General features: G+C 44.6%; 1 protein-coding gene across 1 annotated transcript in view; it reads right to left on the bottom strand.

Moving 5' to 3' along the window:
* The window catches only part of Alk (ALK receptor tyrosine kinase), a 733404-nt gene that overhangs the window by 493260 nt on the left and 223479 nt on the right, over positions 1-16665 (bottom strand). Inside the window, exon 3 of the mRNA XM_038319976.1 lies at positions 11103-11267. Coding sequence (XP_038175904.1) covers positions 11103-11267 — 165 coding nt within the window. The remainder of the gene's footprint in view (positions 1-11102; positions 11268-16665) is intronic.

Here is a 16665-nt window from a genome sequence, read left to right as displayed (position 1 = left end):
TTAGACTTAAAGCAAAGAAAAATCAGCCTACAATTCACAATCCCAGAGAACCTAAACAATAAAGAGAACCCCAAGAGAGACATACATGAATCTAATCTAAATGGGAAGTAGAAAAAGACAAGATCTCCTGAGTAAATTGGAAGCATGGAGATCATGGGAGAGGGTAGAAGGGGAGGGAAGAGCAAAGGAAGAGAGTGGGAAAAAAATATAGCTCAATAAAAACAATAAAAAATAAATATGTGCCTTAAATACTTCCCTATTTTATATATATATATATATATATATATATATATATATATATATATATATATATATATTTGTTGTTGTTGCTGGTGGTGGTGGTGGTGTGGTGCGTGCGTGCGTGCGTGCGTGCGTGCGTGCGTGTGTGTGTGTGTGTGTGTGTGTGTGTGTGTGTGTGTGTGTGTGCAGGTGCCCTCAAAGGCCAGAGGCATTAGGTGCCTCTGGATCTGAGTCTCAAGTGGTTTTGTCTTAATGCAGGTGCTGGGAACTAGACTTGGGTTCTCAGTATATGCTCTTAACTGCTGGGCCATATCTCAACTCCCACTAAATATATTTCTATAGCAGAAATGTAACAACATAATAGCTTGGGCATGCTACATCTTATTTAATTAAGTGCTTATTGTTGGGTCCTTAAAATGTTTCTCCTTTTTGCCCTCACAAGTAGTATCTAGATGAGCCAATAGGTCTAAGAACTACATAGAGGAAGAATGTCTCATGGCTTGGGAGAATCATTATGTTAACACTCTCAGCCTAAAAGTTATTCCCACCCTACTTCACTCCATCCCCTTGAAGATGAAAAAAAGAGAGAGACGCAGATGTTAAGAAAAAAGATTAAAGGTTCCTGAAACTCAAACAACTCTTGTAAATCTAGACCTGTCTGGAGACATTCTGGGGGAAGAAGCCCCTGGTCAGCGGCAGTAGGTTATGGGAAGTAGGAGAACAGAGGGAAACCTGTTTTAGAACCAAGGAAGGCAGAGGCATGAGTAACCATGGCACCAGGCTGAAATGACTTGGGGAACCAGGAAGTCTTTCCCCATTAATACAGGTGTGTGGGCTCAGTGTGGCCAATAGTATATTTCTTTTCATCTTAGAAAGAAACAAATTAAACTTCGCCAGTAGTAGTATCCTGCTATGTGTATATAAATGATAAATGATACACAGGCACGTGCTCAAAACTATTTTATATCGTGAAGGACCATGAAACAAATACAACAAAGCCCGGAGAAGCTGCCGTAAAGGTGAAACAACAGGAGGCTGAGACAGCATCCCCGGATGGCAGCTTGAGGGAACTGGAACTTGGCAACTCTTGCACAGATGCCCCAGTACCAGTCCGAAATAAGTGAAAAGAAAGAACATTTCTTTTTCTGTCCAGATTCCTGCTCTGCCAATCACCCATTATCTCGATTGTGTGTTTCTTTTATTCCAGGTGGCTTATCACTCTTGCCTGCTCCAACTGCTTCAACATCCTTCTAAAACCAGAGGTCTTCGGTAAAGGTTGCTCATATAGAGAAAGTGAAACATGCAATTATTGACTCTCATTAACCAAGTGACCTCAGGGGCAACCACTGGGCCCTGTGGGTTGTAACTACTCGACTTGCAGCCGGCACTAGGGCATGCCACCATCAGGGCAGGAACGAGGGCAGCGCTCTTGGGACACAGCACAGAGATTTGTCAACTCTGAGCTCGTCTCCTCTCCGTCTGGCTGGCAGCCTGCCCTAGTCCGCTGAAGACACACCCTCCTTTGGCTCGTTCGCATGTGGAACTTGCCTTCCAGAAAGAGCCAACATGAACCCATGCACGACTCAGCGGCTGAGGGGTTAATTGAGGAGATGTCAGGCAATCAGCAGATGGGGGCTGAAGACAGAAATGAGGGACTTCACTGTGTAAAAGGAGACCTGGCAGATTTCATCACTCTTGGCATTTACCCAGACCAAAGCATCAAGAGTCAGGACATGCGCAGCAGGGCAGTTCTGCCGCCTAGCCCGCAACAGTGACTGGAGAGGGAGGAGTGTGTATGGGGCTGTATCACCAGAGACAGGGTTTCCCTAGGCAGCTCAGGCCAGCCAGGAGTTCTCCTGTCTCAGGATCCCAAGTATCTTAGAGCATAAATATTTACCACCATAGCCTTCTGGGGTTTCTTTGAGGACATTTAAACCCTTTGAAACAAGAGGAAGGATTAGCAATTCTGGCACTAATTGGTGTCTCCTGAATCTGCTTCACTGGACCCCCTGAAGGTTTGAGAGCTCAACCCATGAGTGCAGAGAGAAAGAAATGGGGTCTGCGTCCCAACTGAGATAGGGGAGGAAAACCCATTAAGTACCCACTTCTACAGGAGATGAGAACCCAAAGCTCCAATACCTATGTCGGAGAAGGCATTTAAGAATGTTTTTTTTGTTTGTTTTGTTTTTTTGCGGATTTAATTAAGGACCCTGAGATGAAACCATGTTGGATTTAAGGCAGGTCCTAAGTCTAGGATACTTCTTCTCCCTGACTGAGACGGAGAGAAGGGCATGGGCAGAAACTGTCACGGTCCATCTATAAGCTAAAGAACATTCATGGCTCCCAGTCAGCACCAGGAACCAGGGCAGAGCCGTGAGAGGAAAGAGTTCAGAGACTCCAGAAGGAACCAACCCTGTTGGTTCTTGGCTTCTATATTCAGGAAAGGATCCATGTCTGGGCTGGTTCTGTAAACCACCCAGCTTTTATGAATCTATTAGAGCAGTCATGGGGAGTCAAGAGCTAAACACTGGAGTGAAAGACTGAGCGGCTCCCACTGAGGTCTTTCAGAACTCTGGTCATGTTAAGAAGCATCCGGAGATGCTCCAGGCCTCAAGACAATGTGTTTCAACCATTTGAAAACTATGTCGCCTTTATGAGGAATAGGAGAATTTCAGTAGCAGCTTCCCAACTGAGTGTCCACCAAAGGGAGAACTCGAGGGGCAGAACTCCAGAAGAGACTTGTGCTGAAGTTCAATCTTCATTTATACGTGAGAAGGCATGGACTGAGGGAGGGAACATTTGTGATAAGGGGTCTTTGGTTTTTAAGTTGGAATTTATAAGAGACCGAAGTGGAGTCTTGCTGGAGAGGAAAATCTGCCCCTTGAATGTATTCTGCAACACTGGAAGGAGTATGCATTAAAACATACCCCCAGGCATTTGAAAAGTCACAGAATGCCCCAACCTGATGATTCCTCAAGAGTTTATTAATTTATAAATATTGGATCCTATCAAAATGATCCCTTTTATTATCTTGCTGGTCTAAATTGTATGTCTTACCTATATCATTCTCAGTTATAGGGATCATAAATTAAAATCATTCAAAATTTATAATCTTAGAGTTCATTACCTATGATTGTTATTACTTTTCTGCCTTTTGCTGGCCCATCTTTATCCCTGGCAAGAAATATTGCAACATAATCTAAATACCATCCAACTAATAAATGTTCAGTTAAAAAAAAACAGAACAAACCGTAAAGAGTACCCCACTACTCCTCCTCACCAACACTGTAAGTATGCTCCCCAATAGCTGGAAAACAGAAAATCTGGGGAGCAGAGCATTAGGGCTGCACTGTGGGTCCAGACTGGTAAAGCTATTTTCATTTGCTGTACCTTGGCGAGCATGAGCGTGGGCAGCATTATACCAGCCCACTTCGTTAGGAACAGCCTCTCACTTCAAGGGGTAAGGAAGGATATAGAGAATTGGTTTAAAAAGTAAATAAGCATCCATGGTTTGAAAATCTGAGCAGAAACCCCACATCATGTATGGGGACTGATTCCCCCATTTTCCATGATGGGTCAACGCTGTGTTTAGTAGACTGTGCTAATCCTGGTGGTCAACTTGACTACATCTGTAATGAACTAAAGCACAAGGGACAAGGCGCTCCTGGCAGAGATTTTCTCGACTGACTCATTTGAGGTGGGAAAAGCCACCCCAAATCTGGGCTGATGTGGGAGAGTCTTCTGTTTGAGTTGATTTCATTGGCTAATAAAGAAACTGCCTGGCCCATTTGATAGACCACCCCTTAGGTGGGTGGAGTAGACAGAACAGGAAGAGGAAGTGAGGTAGAAGGATCAGTAAGATGCTATGCCTCTCCTAAGTTAGACAGACCACCGTGCCTCTCCAGAGAGAGAAGCCAGATGCGATGAAGCTCCAGCCCAAGATGGACGTATGCTAGAAACTAAACGGTAAGGCACCACTTCATGGTGCTACACAGATTATTAGATATGGGTTAATCAAGATGTGAGTAAGAGGCTGAAAATAATGGGCCAGGCAGTATTTAAAAGAATACAATTTGTGTGTTGTTATTTCGCGTGTAAAGGTAACCATGCGGGAGCCGAGCTGGGCGAAAAGCAGGCCCTCAGATACTCACTACAGAATGGCGCCCACGTGGATAACTGAATCCGCAGAAAGCTTGAGAAAGCTTGGGAAAGAATAGAGTAAAGCTCTATTTTTCGGGACTGGCAAGCAAGCACTCTCATCTAAGAGAGGCTTCCTGACTCAGCTTCAGCTGCAAAACATTGCAGCTCTTTTAAGAGGTCCTGCTACGAAACACTTAAATGCTGTTAATGAAAATTAACTGCATGCTTTTTGGTTTTCAGCCGTAGCAGGAAAAAAGCTGTGCTTTTTTAAAATGCCAGCTTTCTGGGCCGTCCTGCCAGGGCAAACTCTGACTCTTTCAAGCAGGCGGTCCTGACTATGGAGCTTTAGTGTTGTTTAACACTGTTGCAGCTTGCTTGCTGGCAGGGACCTTGAAATGCCATAGAGTTGTGGTGATAAACATGGCTCCTGTGGGTACCTCCGCCACGAGGCTAGAAAGCTAAGGCATGGGCTTGATCCAGCCACCAAAGTTACGGCTTTAGTTCTACCAATATTGGTGGGTAAATTAAAGACTCATGTGGTCACAAAAAGAGAGATAATATACAGTAAAAGAAAGATTCAAAGTCAAAGAAAACGTCTAAATGGTTTACTATGTGTTAAAAATATATACAGGCTAAAGGTTAAAGTTCTTAAAAATAAAAAAGAAAAAAAAAGGAAGTAGTTTGTTGTGGTGGTACACACCTTTAATCCCAATGCCTGGGAGGCAGAGACAGACAGATCTCTGTGAGTTCTAGGTGTGGTAGCATACGCCTTTAATCCCAGAACTTGGAAGGCAGAGGCTGATGGATCTCTGAGAGTTCAAGGACAGCCTGGTCTGCAGAGTTATTCCAGGACAAAGATATACAAAGAACTTGTCAAAAAATAAAAAAATAAAAGTAAAAATAAACGAAATAGAGGTTAAAATAAAGCCATACAAAGATGGAAAATATACGGAGAATCTTGATACTGTATACTATTATACTCTCTTTGAATTGTTTGAATGCTGAGGAAGAAGCAATAGCTGCTAAAAGATATTTGTTTACAAATGCTGCTGAACTAATCCAAGATAGATATTTTGAAAATACCTTGACTTCAGAATTTAGATCTAAGGATATGATGCTTTGGAAAGGAGTTTCTTTTGTTTTTACAGAAAATGAGACCGTGTGGATTGCTTCTATCCCAATATGGTATGATAGACCACGCCCTCCTGAAAGGTTGCTGTGAACACCTTCAGAAAATTACTTCACCCAACTGATGACTGAGATGAACCTGGCACACAGGTTACACCATGAAAGACCTAATTAACAGCGTCCCCATTCAGCAGGAAGCAGTTTGGAGAGAAATAACTGCGCCCATTTTCCCAAATATTGTTTATAAATGTTCTTTTACATTTAAAGGGGGATATGATATAGATATGAATAATTTGCATTGGTATGGATTTTAAGGTCAATTTTGTTATATGTATGTGTATTTCTGATACTGATTAATGTATTGTGATTGTGTAATTCATTTAAGAATGTAATGTATAATTAAGAAATATAGGTTGTTAATGGATAATCATCGATAATAGTAAAGCTTATAGACATGTTAGTTAGATTTTCTAGATATATAGAGATATATTTCAGTTAGATAGGCATACTTCATATCTTCCAAAGACTACAGAATATGGCATTTTAAATGTCTTAATAACTTAGGACTTTTCATGACAATGAGACACATCTGCTCCTGGCAGCACCAGCTACTTCAAGAGGAAGATGGGCATCGAAGAGGATCCTTATAGAGTTTGATAGCCATTTGGGCAAGAAACTGCTCTTGCCTGGACTGTTGTAGAAACTGGACACAAAGAACCCAACGAGAGAGGACTGCTGAACTTGCCTAAATGTGAGATGATTCTTTGGGGTTCCTAATTCAAGAAAGAGTCTGCGAGACATTCTGAAGGACACAGCAGATAGTGAATGAACTGCCTTCGAAATTTTCTGCTGCATAGAAATGTCTGATGGATATTTATGGGCCTGTAGGCCGGAGATGGATGCCCCAACAGTACAAAAGAACTTTGGGTGACTGTCCAGGCAGCGAGATGTCTCTGTCATTTCTAGAGTTTGGAAGTTGCTTATTTCTTGTTTACTTAGGTAATATTATATCCTTCTGGAGTCTTTGATGGAGTTGAAGAATAGATAGATAGTTATAGTTTTCCTTTGTTATGATAAAAGATAAAATGGATATAATATTGTAACTAATTCTTACTTGATAACTATTTTGTTATATGTAATTTTACTATGTTAAAGTTAAAGCCTTTCCTTTATTTAAACAGAAAAAGGGGAAATGATGTGGGAGAGTCTTCTGTTTGAGTTGATTTCATTGGCTAATAAAGAAACTGGCCCATTTGATAGACCACCCCTTAGGTGGGTGGAGTAGACAGAACAGGAAGAGGAAGTGAGGTAGAAGGATCAGTAAGATGCCACGCCTCTCCTAAGTTAGGCAGACTGCCGTGCCTCTCCTCAGAGAGATGCCAGATGCGATGAAGCTCCAGCCCAAGATGGATGTACCCTAGAAACTTCCCGGTAAGGTACCACTTTGTGGTGCTACTCAGATTATTAGATATGGGTTAATCAAGATTTGAGTAAGAGGCAGAAAATAATGGGCCAGGCAGTATTTAAAAGAATACAATTTGTGTGATGTTATTTTGGGTTTTAAGCTAGCGGGTGGCCAGGAGCCAGGCAGGATGAAAAGCAGGCCTGCCCGCAGCTCATCACTACACTGGGCCACACCTCCTAGTTGCAATCCAAATAAAAGAACATATAAGAAGAAATCTTTTTTGTGTATATGTCTGTTTGCCTTCGCTTTTGCTGGTAAATTCATCTTTCTAGTTGCTGAGGCCTTCATTAGCTGGTATTAGAATTTATTTCTTTAGGATTCCAAGATAGAGTAGAAACCAGTAGCTCTCTAGGCATCCTCCTGGATTCCAACACCAGATTGGGGGCGCTGAGACATTCAAGATCGTGGGTTGAACAAATGCCAATTTCCAGCCTTTCTTTTGTGTGTCAGCCATTGTTAGACTACCCAGACCATGACCTGTAAACGACTCTAATAATTCCCTTTAATTCCCTTTTTATACTCTCTCTCTCTCTCTCTCTCTCTCTCTCTCTCTCTCTCTCTCTCTCTCTCTCTCTCTCCATCATTTCTGTTCCTTTAGAGACCCTTGATTAATACAGACTCCTTCGTCTGGAAGAGGAGTGTACATTTCTTACAGTAGGAACATCCACACTACCAAAGGGTTTGCTAAAGCAGAGAGATACACACAAAATGGCTTTTGTTGTGGTCTCTTATATCACAGTCTTTATGGGGGCTGCATACCGCCACATCGTTCAAATGACATCTTTTCAGAGAGACTGAAGTTGACAAATGTGTACTTAAAGATGGGTACTCCCAGCCTGGCTGAGTCACCTAATGCAAGAAGCTTTGCATTGGCTGAAAGTGCTGACCCTTGGGAACCAAGCTTCCTAAAAACATAAAGGTACTCGTTATGCGTCACGCTACAGAGATTTCTCTCTCTCCTCTCCTCTCACGTCTTGGTTTCTCTTAGCTTTCTTTGTGGCTCACACAGGCCAGAGATCACAAGGAGGAAGACAGAGAAGGAGAAGCAGGTTAGAGGTCAGCAGTGCACCATTTATTGCTACTGTTTAAAACACACAAAAGATCCCAACTTCCAGATATACACCACCTGACATCACAGAGGCCCTGGGACTCATGCAGAGTCTAGCCGTTGTGTTCTCCAATTCACTACATCGTGCTGACCCACTCACTCCTTAAAATATAGTTATTTAAGAAATATATACAGCAAGCCAGGCGGTGGTGGTGCATGCCTTTAATCCCAGCACTCAGGATTCAGAGGCAGGGGGATCTCTGTGAGTCTGAGGCCAGTCTGGTCTACAGAGCCAGTGCCAGTACAACTAGGACCACACAGAGAAACTCTGCCTCAAAAAACCAAAAGACACACACACGCTGATTAAAAACTAGAGGTTTTATGAAGTCTTTGTTAGGGTTTTTATTGCTATGCTAAGAATTAATAACCAAGGGTAATTTGGACGGGAAAGGGGTTTTTGTTCACTTCACAGTTCATCATTAAAGGAAGTCAAGGCAAGTTCCCAAGGCAGGAGCTGAAGCAAAGGCTATGCTGCCTACTGGCTTGCTCTTCATGGTTTGCTCAGTTTGCTTTCTTCCAGTGCCCAGGATCGCCAGCCTGGGGGTGGCACAGCACACAGAGAGCTAAGCACTCCTACTTCAAGCGCCAATCAAGAAAATGCTCCACGGGCCTGCACACAGGCCAATCTGCTGGGGGCATTTTCTCCGTTAGGTTCCTTCTTCCCAGGAGACTTTTGTCTGTGTCAGTTTGACATAAAACTAGCCAGCCAGGTTGGATATTAGAATCCAGAGATAACCACAGTAGTGGCTATGAATCATCAGAGTCAATCTGAAAAGATGGCCTATGTCAACAGTGCACAAGTGAAGTTATGACTTAGAACCACCTAAGAAAATACACTCAGGATATTTTAGGACATCCACTGAGGGAGAGGGACAGCTCAGTTGGCAAAGCATGAGATCCTCAGTTTGATCCCCAGAACCCACATAAAAGCCAGGTACATTAAGATCTCTCTAATCCTAGCATTGGAGATGCAAACAGGAGGCTCCCCGGGGCTTGCTGACTCCAGGTTAATGAGAATCAAACAGAAGATGCATTTAATGTACACCCTAGCAACTTCATCTTTGTTGTGTGACACAAGGCGCCTGTAACAAGTGCACCAAGAGAGCTGCAAAAATGCTCACGGTCATGTTATCAGTAATTGCAAAAACCTGGAGATAACCCAAACATTCAATGACAGAAGAGAGAAAAGAAACTTGCCTTCGTGCTATGAATTCAAGAGACCGCAAAGACAATAGACCAAAGCTACATGTATCAGAATGAACAAGTTACAAGATGATAGAATGATTCTATTTATGTTAAGAGGTGGAAGACCTAATAAATTCTTTGAGTGGGGGCCACATGCTTAGGTGGCAAGGCCATAAAGACAAACAAATGACTGATTAACATATAATACAAAAAAAAAAAAAACCAGTTACCTCCAAGCTTAGAGTTTTGTTTGTGGCCAAGCGAAGGCAGATAGCATTGAGATGCTTTAGCTTGGTGGGAACAGCATGAGTGTTGCTTGGACTATCACCTATAATTTGTGCACACATGTTATAGCTATCTTTTGCACCTGCCAGATTTCATAATATAAAATATTCAAATTGCTAGGCCTCAGTTCAGATCTCTTGACTTGGCATCTTCAAGCAATGCTTTCCGCAATTTCTTCATAAACCCCCATGCACTGCCCGGTTAAGAGCGATTTACCTACGCATGCTTTCACACAGACGAGACATCTTCATCCAGGAGACGGCGGCTTAAAGCACAAATCAACCTCAAACTAACTCAAGAGAGTCAGGAAAGCAGAAAAGGAAGTTTGGAAGAGTGCACAGAAAGGGATCATGCCTAGTATGTCTGTTGGGGTGCAGATAGGACAAATCCAAGGGCACTGATGATGGTTGTGTCATGCCTTTCAGCTCAAACAAGCCCCGCCCCGATAGACTCCGCAGACGTATAAGCCCATGATCATCCTCGTCAGGAACTGGGGTGCAGGACAGGCTCCAGTCATAGCTTTCACTACAGACACAGACACGTGACATGGTGGCGAGAGCCTTACTTGATGACATTCATCATGGTAGACACAAAGACCTGCCCATAAAAGTGTGTGATCTTGGTCCAGTCATTCTCCTCCTCAGAGTCCTGGTTTTCCCCTCACAGATGTTGAATCCCAGAGGACAGTTAAAGATGGCAAGTCCTACTTATGCCCAATAAATCCACTCCCAGTTTTTACTTCTCCCTAAAGACCAGAAACCCATGCTGCCAAGTTGAGGGCCAACAGAGTTTTCTGTATCTGAAGAATCGGAAGTCTTGTGGTTCAGCTTGGCTAGAGAGACCAGAAGGCTGAAGTGGGCTTAATGCTTTCACATCTCCCTGTAAAAACTCTTCCAAATATGCAACCAGCACCACTATTCAGTGTCTAATCTTCAGGTACTGAAAATTTGGCAGGCGATATTCATAAACAGCTCAGGACCGCTGAAAGCACTGCGCAAAACAAGCATGCAGCCTGAATATTCATGAATGACTCTGGAACGCACATTCAACCCAGTTGTACGGCACCTTCCCCATTGAGATTGGCAGATTCAGCAAATAAAAATGCAGAACACATTTGAAGTTTTCCATACGGTTGGAATAGGTTTTGGTCTAAGTATGTTCCAAGCATCACCTGAGACATACTAAAAAAAGTGCTTATTTATTTATTTATTTTTTGAAATTTAAATCAACTGAGTGACTGGGTTTTCCTTGGCAACCCTAGTCCAGACGGACAAACAGATCAACAAGTTATCAGTGTCTTACCTTGGGAAATCTATGTTGAAGAGTTCTAGAATCCTGCTCTATTACCAGGGAAGAGTAAAGGGCTAGATTCATCTTAAAATTAGACTCACGTGTTCCCTGATACGTGGGTCAAGGAGCCATGGAGAAGTACAGATATCAAAGTCTATTTCCAAGGAGACAAAGGCAGAGCAGGGTTGGGGAAACCTTTTCATTTCAAGGAAATAGGCAGCTGAGCCTCATCCGGGCCCACCCAGGACCCTCTCCCCTTACCTCTGGGTGTCTCCTTAGATCGTTCTGCCTCTGGCCCATCCAACAAGTCCATCTGCGAGGCCTCCTCAGAGGGCACACGTCGCCAGGACCAGCTCTGGTTCCCGTGGTTGTGGAGAGGAGGGGAATACTCGAGCTCACAGGGAAAGTCAAAGCTGCACTCCAGACCTGCAATGACAACGGAGGTCAGTGGAACAAGCAGGTCCCCAAACGTGGGACTGGGCCTCCAGGAGGCCGGCCTTTGCCTCTTCCACAGCCTCTATGGCCCAGGACAGCTAAGGTGCAATTCCATCAGTGACCATGGGCCAAGCTGCCAAATTAAAGAACAGATGTCGTTCCCCAAACTCTGGGACACTGAGGAGCTGTGCTTGCTGTGGCTCTGGGAACAGGAAGAGGGCTCCACTGTGGGTGAGCACAGCTCAGTCTGAGCAAGTAACAACTGAATTTGAGTCTGCCTCTAGTATTTACTAACTCTCTGGCTTTCGATTCCCTCCCCTCTGTTCACTGAAAGTGATGCCTTTCAGTCTTAAGAAGTGTACGCAGAGCCGGGCGGTGGTGGCGCACGCCTTTAATCCCAGCACTCAGGAGGCAGAGGCAGGCGGATCTCTGTGAGTTCGAGACCAGCCTGGTCTACAAGAGCTAGTTCCAGGACAGGCTCCAAAGCCACAGAGAAACCCTGTCTCGAAAAACCAAAAAAAAAAAAAAAAAGAAGTGTACGCAGAAGACCTAGGCAGGTCCTGCAGTGACTGACTGCGAAGTCCCAGATCAAAGCAAACACATGGTACTCCCAGCCTTGGTTTGCCATCTTGGCATCTCCACCTTGATCTCTGTGGCCACTAACGGGTCAATACTATGAGTGGGTCCTAGCTTACTCTCTCCTGAAGGAGCACAAGGGACAGCCACTGATTATGGAAACCTAGGGAGGAAAGGAAGCAGGAAGAAGCCTTGCCCTGGAACAATGGTGCTCCACGTCGGCTTGTGTGTGGGAGACATCCTTCTGAGAAGCACTGTATGCTTGCCTCACATTTGAGGCACCTGAGCCTCTTGGCATCTTTTTGCTGTCCTTACGCATTCACGGTCTAGTATCTAACGTGGTTGAAGTGCTTTGCAAGGGCTGGGCTCTCCGAGCACACTGATGGAATCATGGAGGATGTCTTCTCACGTGTGGACCTTGTTTCCCTTATCAGCAAAACAAAGAGTTTACAGACTAGATACTCTGGAAATAGGCACCGAGTGAAACTAGCCCTCCTTTGCTACTGATTTGCTGGAGACCTTCTGTAAGTCCTCTACCCTGTCTGGACCTCGTAAGTTTTCAAGTAGAAGACCAAGGCCAGATGGTTTTCCAAGTTCTTTCTCAATTTAACTTTTGTAAGATTCCAAAGTCCTTGCTCTTGGAAGGGTTATTGCTAATTTGATGAATCAATCTGTGGTCCTGCTAATGGGTGCTAACTCCCAATTAACACTGGTGCTTTTAAACAGTTGCTTTTTCGGCCACTATTTCCATCTCCAAGAGAAGCATGGTACGGGATTAGGGGGTCTCAGAAGGCAGTGAAGAAACCCGGCTGATTCTGGCAGCAGTCAGTCGCTAGATGGTCCTGTAATCATATCCATGGACAGCTGGCCCTTCCTGGGAGCGAAAGTGAAGTGATTCCCTTCAACACAGCCAAACTATCTAAGTTAGAAGTGGGGGGAACTCTCAATTACACTTCTATTAAGTGTCTTTCTGTTTCTGGGCAATCGAGATTGGTTTTATGTTTCCCAGCGGCTCTCCAGGAGCTATATCCTGTGGTCCTAAGGTTAATACCACTCGCCCTTTCATGCTGCAGACAATTCCCCTTTATAATGGGGAGATGGTACCTCATTTGTATTGCCCCGTCACTGGCTGCCTCTGTATCTTCTCAGCGCTGAAGATGGTCTGCCTGCCTCTGACGGTGGCGGTGCTGCTGTTAAGAGTATCTATCTGTGGAGGAACTGCCGGGTTTGTTAATCAATCTCTCCCCGCCCCACCCCCTCCAGAGACTCATGTATCCCATGTGGGCTTTCAAATTCTCTCTGTAACTGAGGACGATCACCCTGACCCTCCTGTTTCCACTTCCTGAGTGGTAGAATTCTAGGTATATAATCCTTGTCTCTGTGGTGCTGTTGAACAAATTCAGGACCGTGTGCATTCTAAGCTAACTGAGCCTCTTCCTCAGCCCCCCTAACCATCAGCACTGGCTTGCCAGACACCTTGCTTTGGTATCAGAATACCAGGATAAAACTGGTACTATGTTTGGTACCTTGCAATACCAAAATGGCCTCAAAATGAACGGCACGGCCATTACACGTGGCTGGGCCCCCAATCTCCATTTGTATTAGCAAATGTGAAAAGATAGGAGAAAAAGAGAGCAGCCTCCCACCCAATGGTGACAATTACTGATGCCGTCCCAAAACTTCAGCTTCCGCAGCCATCATCTATCATGTCTATTCTTCTCCAAATAAAGATGTCCCGTTTCCATCTGAGACAGAGGGGTGCTGTGCCGAAACAGACATCGCCTGGCAAACGTGCCTGTGTTCATATTAGGCAAACAGACCTCAGACTGAGAACCATCAATTCTGGGATGCCTGGCCTCTGGGGAGTGTAATAATCCACTGTGTTGGGGTCAAACCCTGCCTCGTAAAGCAGGCTATGCAAATGCCCCACCACCAAATGAGTTTGTTTTGAAATCTGTGCTTGGAGGCAGGCCTCCCTTTCGCTCTCCCAGCTGTAGTTCCTGGCTTTAAATAGGAATGGAGTTGATATTGCAGCTCGTTTTGGATGGAACTGAATTGGATTTTTCTACATTCTGATTTAATTTCTTATAAAGCATTGAGAGACAGGTTGTTTTTTCTCCCTTCTAAACCACCTTTAATATCTTTAGGCAATAATATCTGGGGATCATTTTCTCTAACAACACCAGGAAAGACTCCTCTTCTTTAGGCCTTGTCAAAGGTTCCAGTTGTAGGGTGCTTCTTAAAGACCCCTCTTCTGCTCTCTTCTGACTCAGGGCCTATGAGGCAGAAGCTCTAAGCTCTCTTTCACACAAAGCACTCAGAGGGATCAAGGGATTCATCAAAGTGCTCAGCCTTCCACAGGCCCAGGTAAATCCACACCCAAGGGAAGAGATTGGAAACCTTATCCAGGGCACCCCTCATCTTATCTGCTGGGGACCATTCTAAGTACATATTCCCATAAGCATCTTTAGTCTACAGAGCAACACTAAGAAGTGGGTGCTGTTTTCTCCTCTGTAGACAAAACGGGAACTTTGAAAGGTTACTTTTATGAAGACGATAGCCCCCACCCACTTCCAGGAAGAGCCAGAAAGAGACCCAAGGCTGGAGCAAACTGTCAATCCAGGGTTTTCTGCTCACTCCACCACAGCTCCAGAATCAAAACCCAGGGACAAAGACCAAATTAAGTAATGTCTGAGTGTGGCGGCTCATTTCAATTGCTGAGTTATTACAATGAACAACACCTGGGGCATTAATGAGGCACGTCTTTGGGTGTGTCTATGGGGTGATCCCAGAGGGGAATGCTGAGAGGGAAGACACCCCAAATGAGGGCAGCACCATGCACTGGGGTTCTCAGCTGAAGAGAAAGGAGAAAGTCAGTAGAGCATTGGCATTCATCTCTCTCTACTTCACGACAAGAGCACAATGTCACCTCGAGCTTCAGTGGCAGCCATGTCTTTGCCTCCATGATGAATTGTATCCCCCTCAAACTATGAAAGCAAACCTTTCCTCTTCCCATTACCCCTCATCAAGTTTCATGACAGCAGAGAGGAAAGCACCTAATACCCCAAGGACACTGTGAAGATGGCTGTCCTTGGACTTCAACTCCGCCCACTGCTTACATCTTCAGATTTCTGTACCACCTTCGGGGGACAGATGGTGTGGGAGGTCCTTCTGTCTGTGTGTTGCTTTTATTGGTTAATGAATAAAGAACTGCCTTGGCCTATAGCATGGGAGGAGGAAGGTGGAGTCAGGGAGAAGCAATGGAGCCTCCACCAGAGTCAGACATGCTGAAACTTTGCTGGTAAGCCACTGCCACGTGGTGATGCACAGATTAATAAAATGGGGTTAAATTAATATGTAAGAGTTAGCCAATAAGAAGCTAGAGCTAAGGGGCCATGCAGTGTTTTAATTAATATAGTTTCTGTGTGGTTATTTTGGTTCTGGCCATCCGGGATGAACAAGCGGCCCCTCCTTACTACAGACAGATCTATTGCTCCTCAGTGTCAGACCCTTTACAGCCACTATGACCTTCACAAGGATGCAGAGATCTCAGCCTTGACTGCATATATCCTTTTGCTCTATGAGAAGCTGACCATTGAAAAATAACAATGAGGGTGGAAAAGTAATTATCATGTGCCAATTAAAACTATAAAAGAAAGGGAGATACTATTCCTAACTGCTGAGTGTGCAGTTACAATCAATCACTGATGCCTGATCCTGGTCTTTCTTATCAATTCCCTCATGGAAAAAAGATAGTGGAACCTTCTAGAAATGATCAGCCTGCTGGGAGGAACATGAAGTGCTGGGAGGAACATGAAGGAACATGAAGTCTATGGCAGGGCACAGTCATGACGGCTCTTGGTCCTGCACAAAGCAACTGAAGGACCCCAGGGAGGGCTATTATCTAAACCTGCATTTCTGCATTTAAAATAGGATAAAATGAGTACCCGTCCCCGGAAGCACTCATCCTTGCTGGGGCTCACTGACTCTCCATCACCACAGCTGCAGCTCCTCCTGCTCTCACAGCCAAACCTGTGGACCAGCAGACATCCGACACTAGCACTGGAAGGAGACTCTAGGAAAGTGATGCTTAAAGGGGGCGCTTCTTCCTCTAGATTGGTAAAAACTCATTAAAGGAACCTCAAGCAGTTTTTTTACAATAGGTCAAGACAAGAATGAGCTCCCCCTCTCTGTTCCTCTCTCTCCCTTCCCATGTGTATATGTGTGTGTATATGTGTGTGTATGTGTACACACATGTACGTGTTGTATATCTATACCCTGAAACTTGCCAGGATAGGGGCCACATTTCAAAGCGCAAAAATACCAATAGTAAGTTAGCAAGTTCAAAACATTGCTTCAGTGTGAAATGCTGTCATTGAGAAAAATGTCCCAGAACCGATCAGAGCCGTGCTGTAGAACGGATGCCTAGAGGGGTTGGCAAGGTCGCCTGCTTGAACAGTCTGAGTCTGCAGGTGGAAATGGTGGAAATCTGGTCTCTAGCAAAGGGTGAGACTGCCAACAACAAAGCGGCCATGCCTGAGGCCTAAAGCAGTTAAGATAGAGGTAGGAGCTTCTTGACCCAGGCCGCGTACCAGGAAAAGACATTCAAGAGACGGGGTTCCCAGTGCTGTATACCACAGAATGGTAACAGGGAGACCTGGTATCTTCAGACCCTGAATTTCCTCTTGGTTGGGCTTAGAAAATCCATCCATCTGCCTTTGTATCCAGATCACCCTGAGGTCCTCCAAATGGCCATCTGTGTCTCCTAAATCTTCAGCCCGTTAAAGTAGAGACTGCCTACTGGCTTTCTAAT

This window comes from Arvicola amphibius, chromosome 2 (genome assembly GCF_903992535.2).
Source record: "Arvicola amphibius chromosome 2, mArvAmp1.2, whole genome shotgun sequence".
NCBI lineage: Eukaryota > Metazoa > Chordata > Mammalia > Rodentia > Cricetidae > Arvicola > Arvicola amphibius.
The sequence above is the reverse complement of the archived record's forward strand: the minus strand, read 5'-3'. Positions and strand labels throughout refer to the sequence as shown.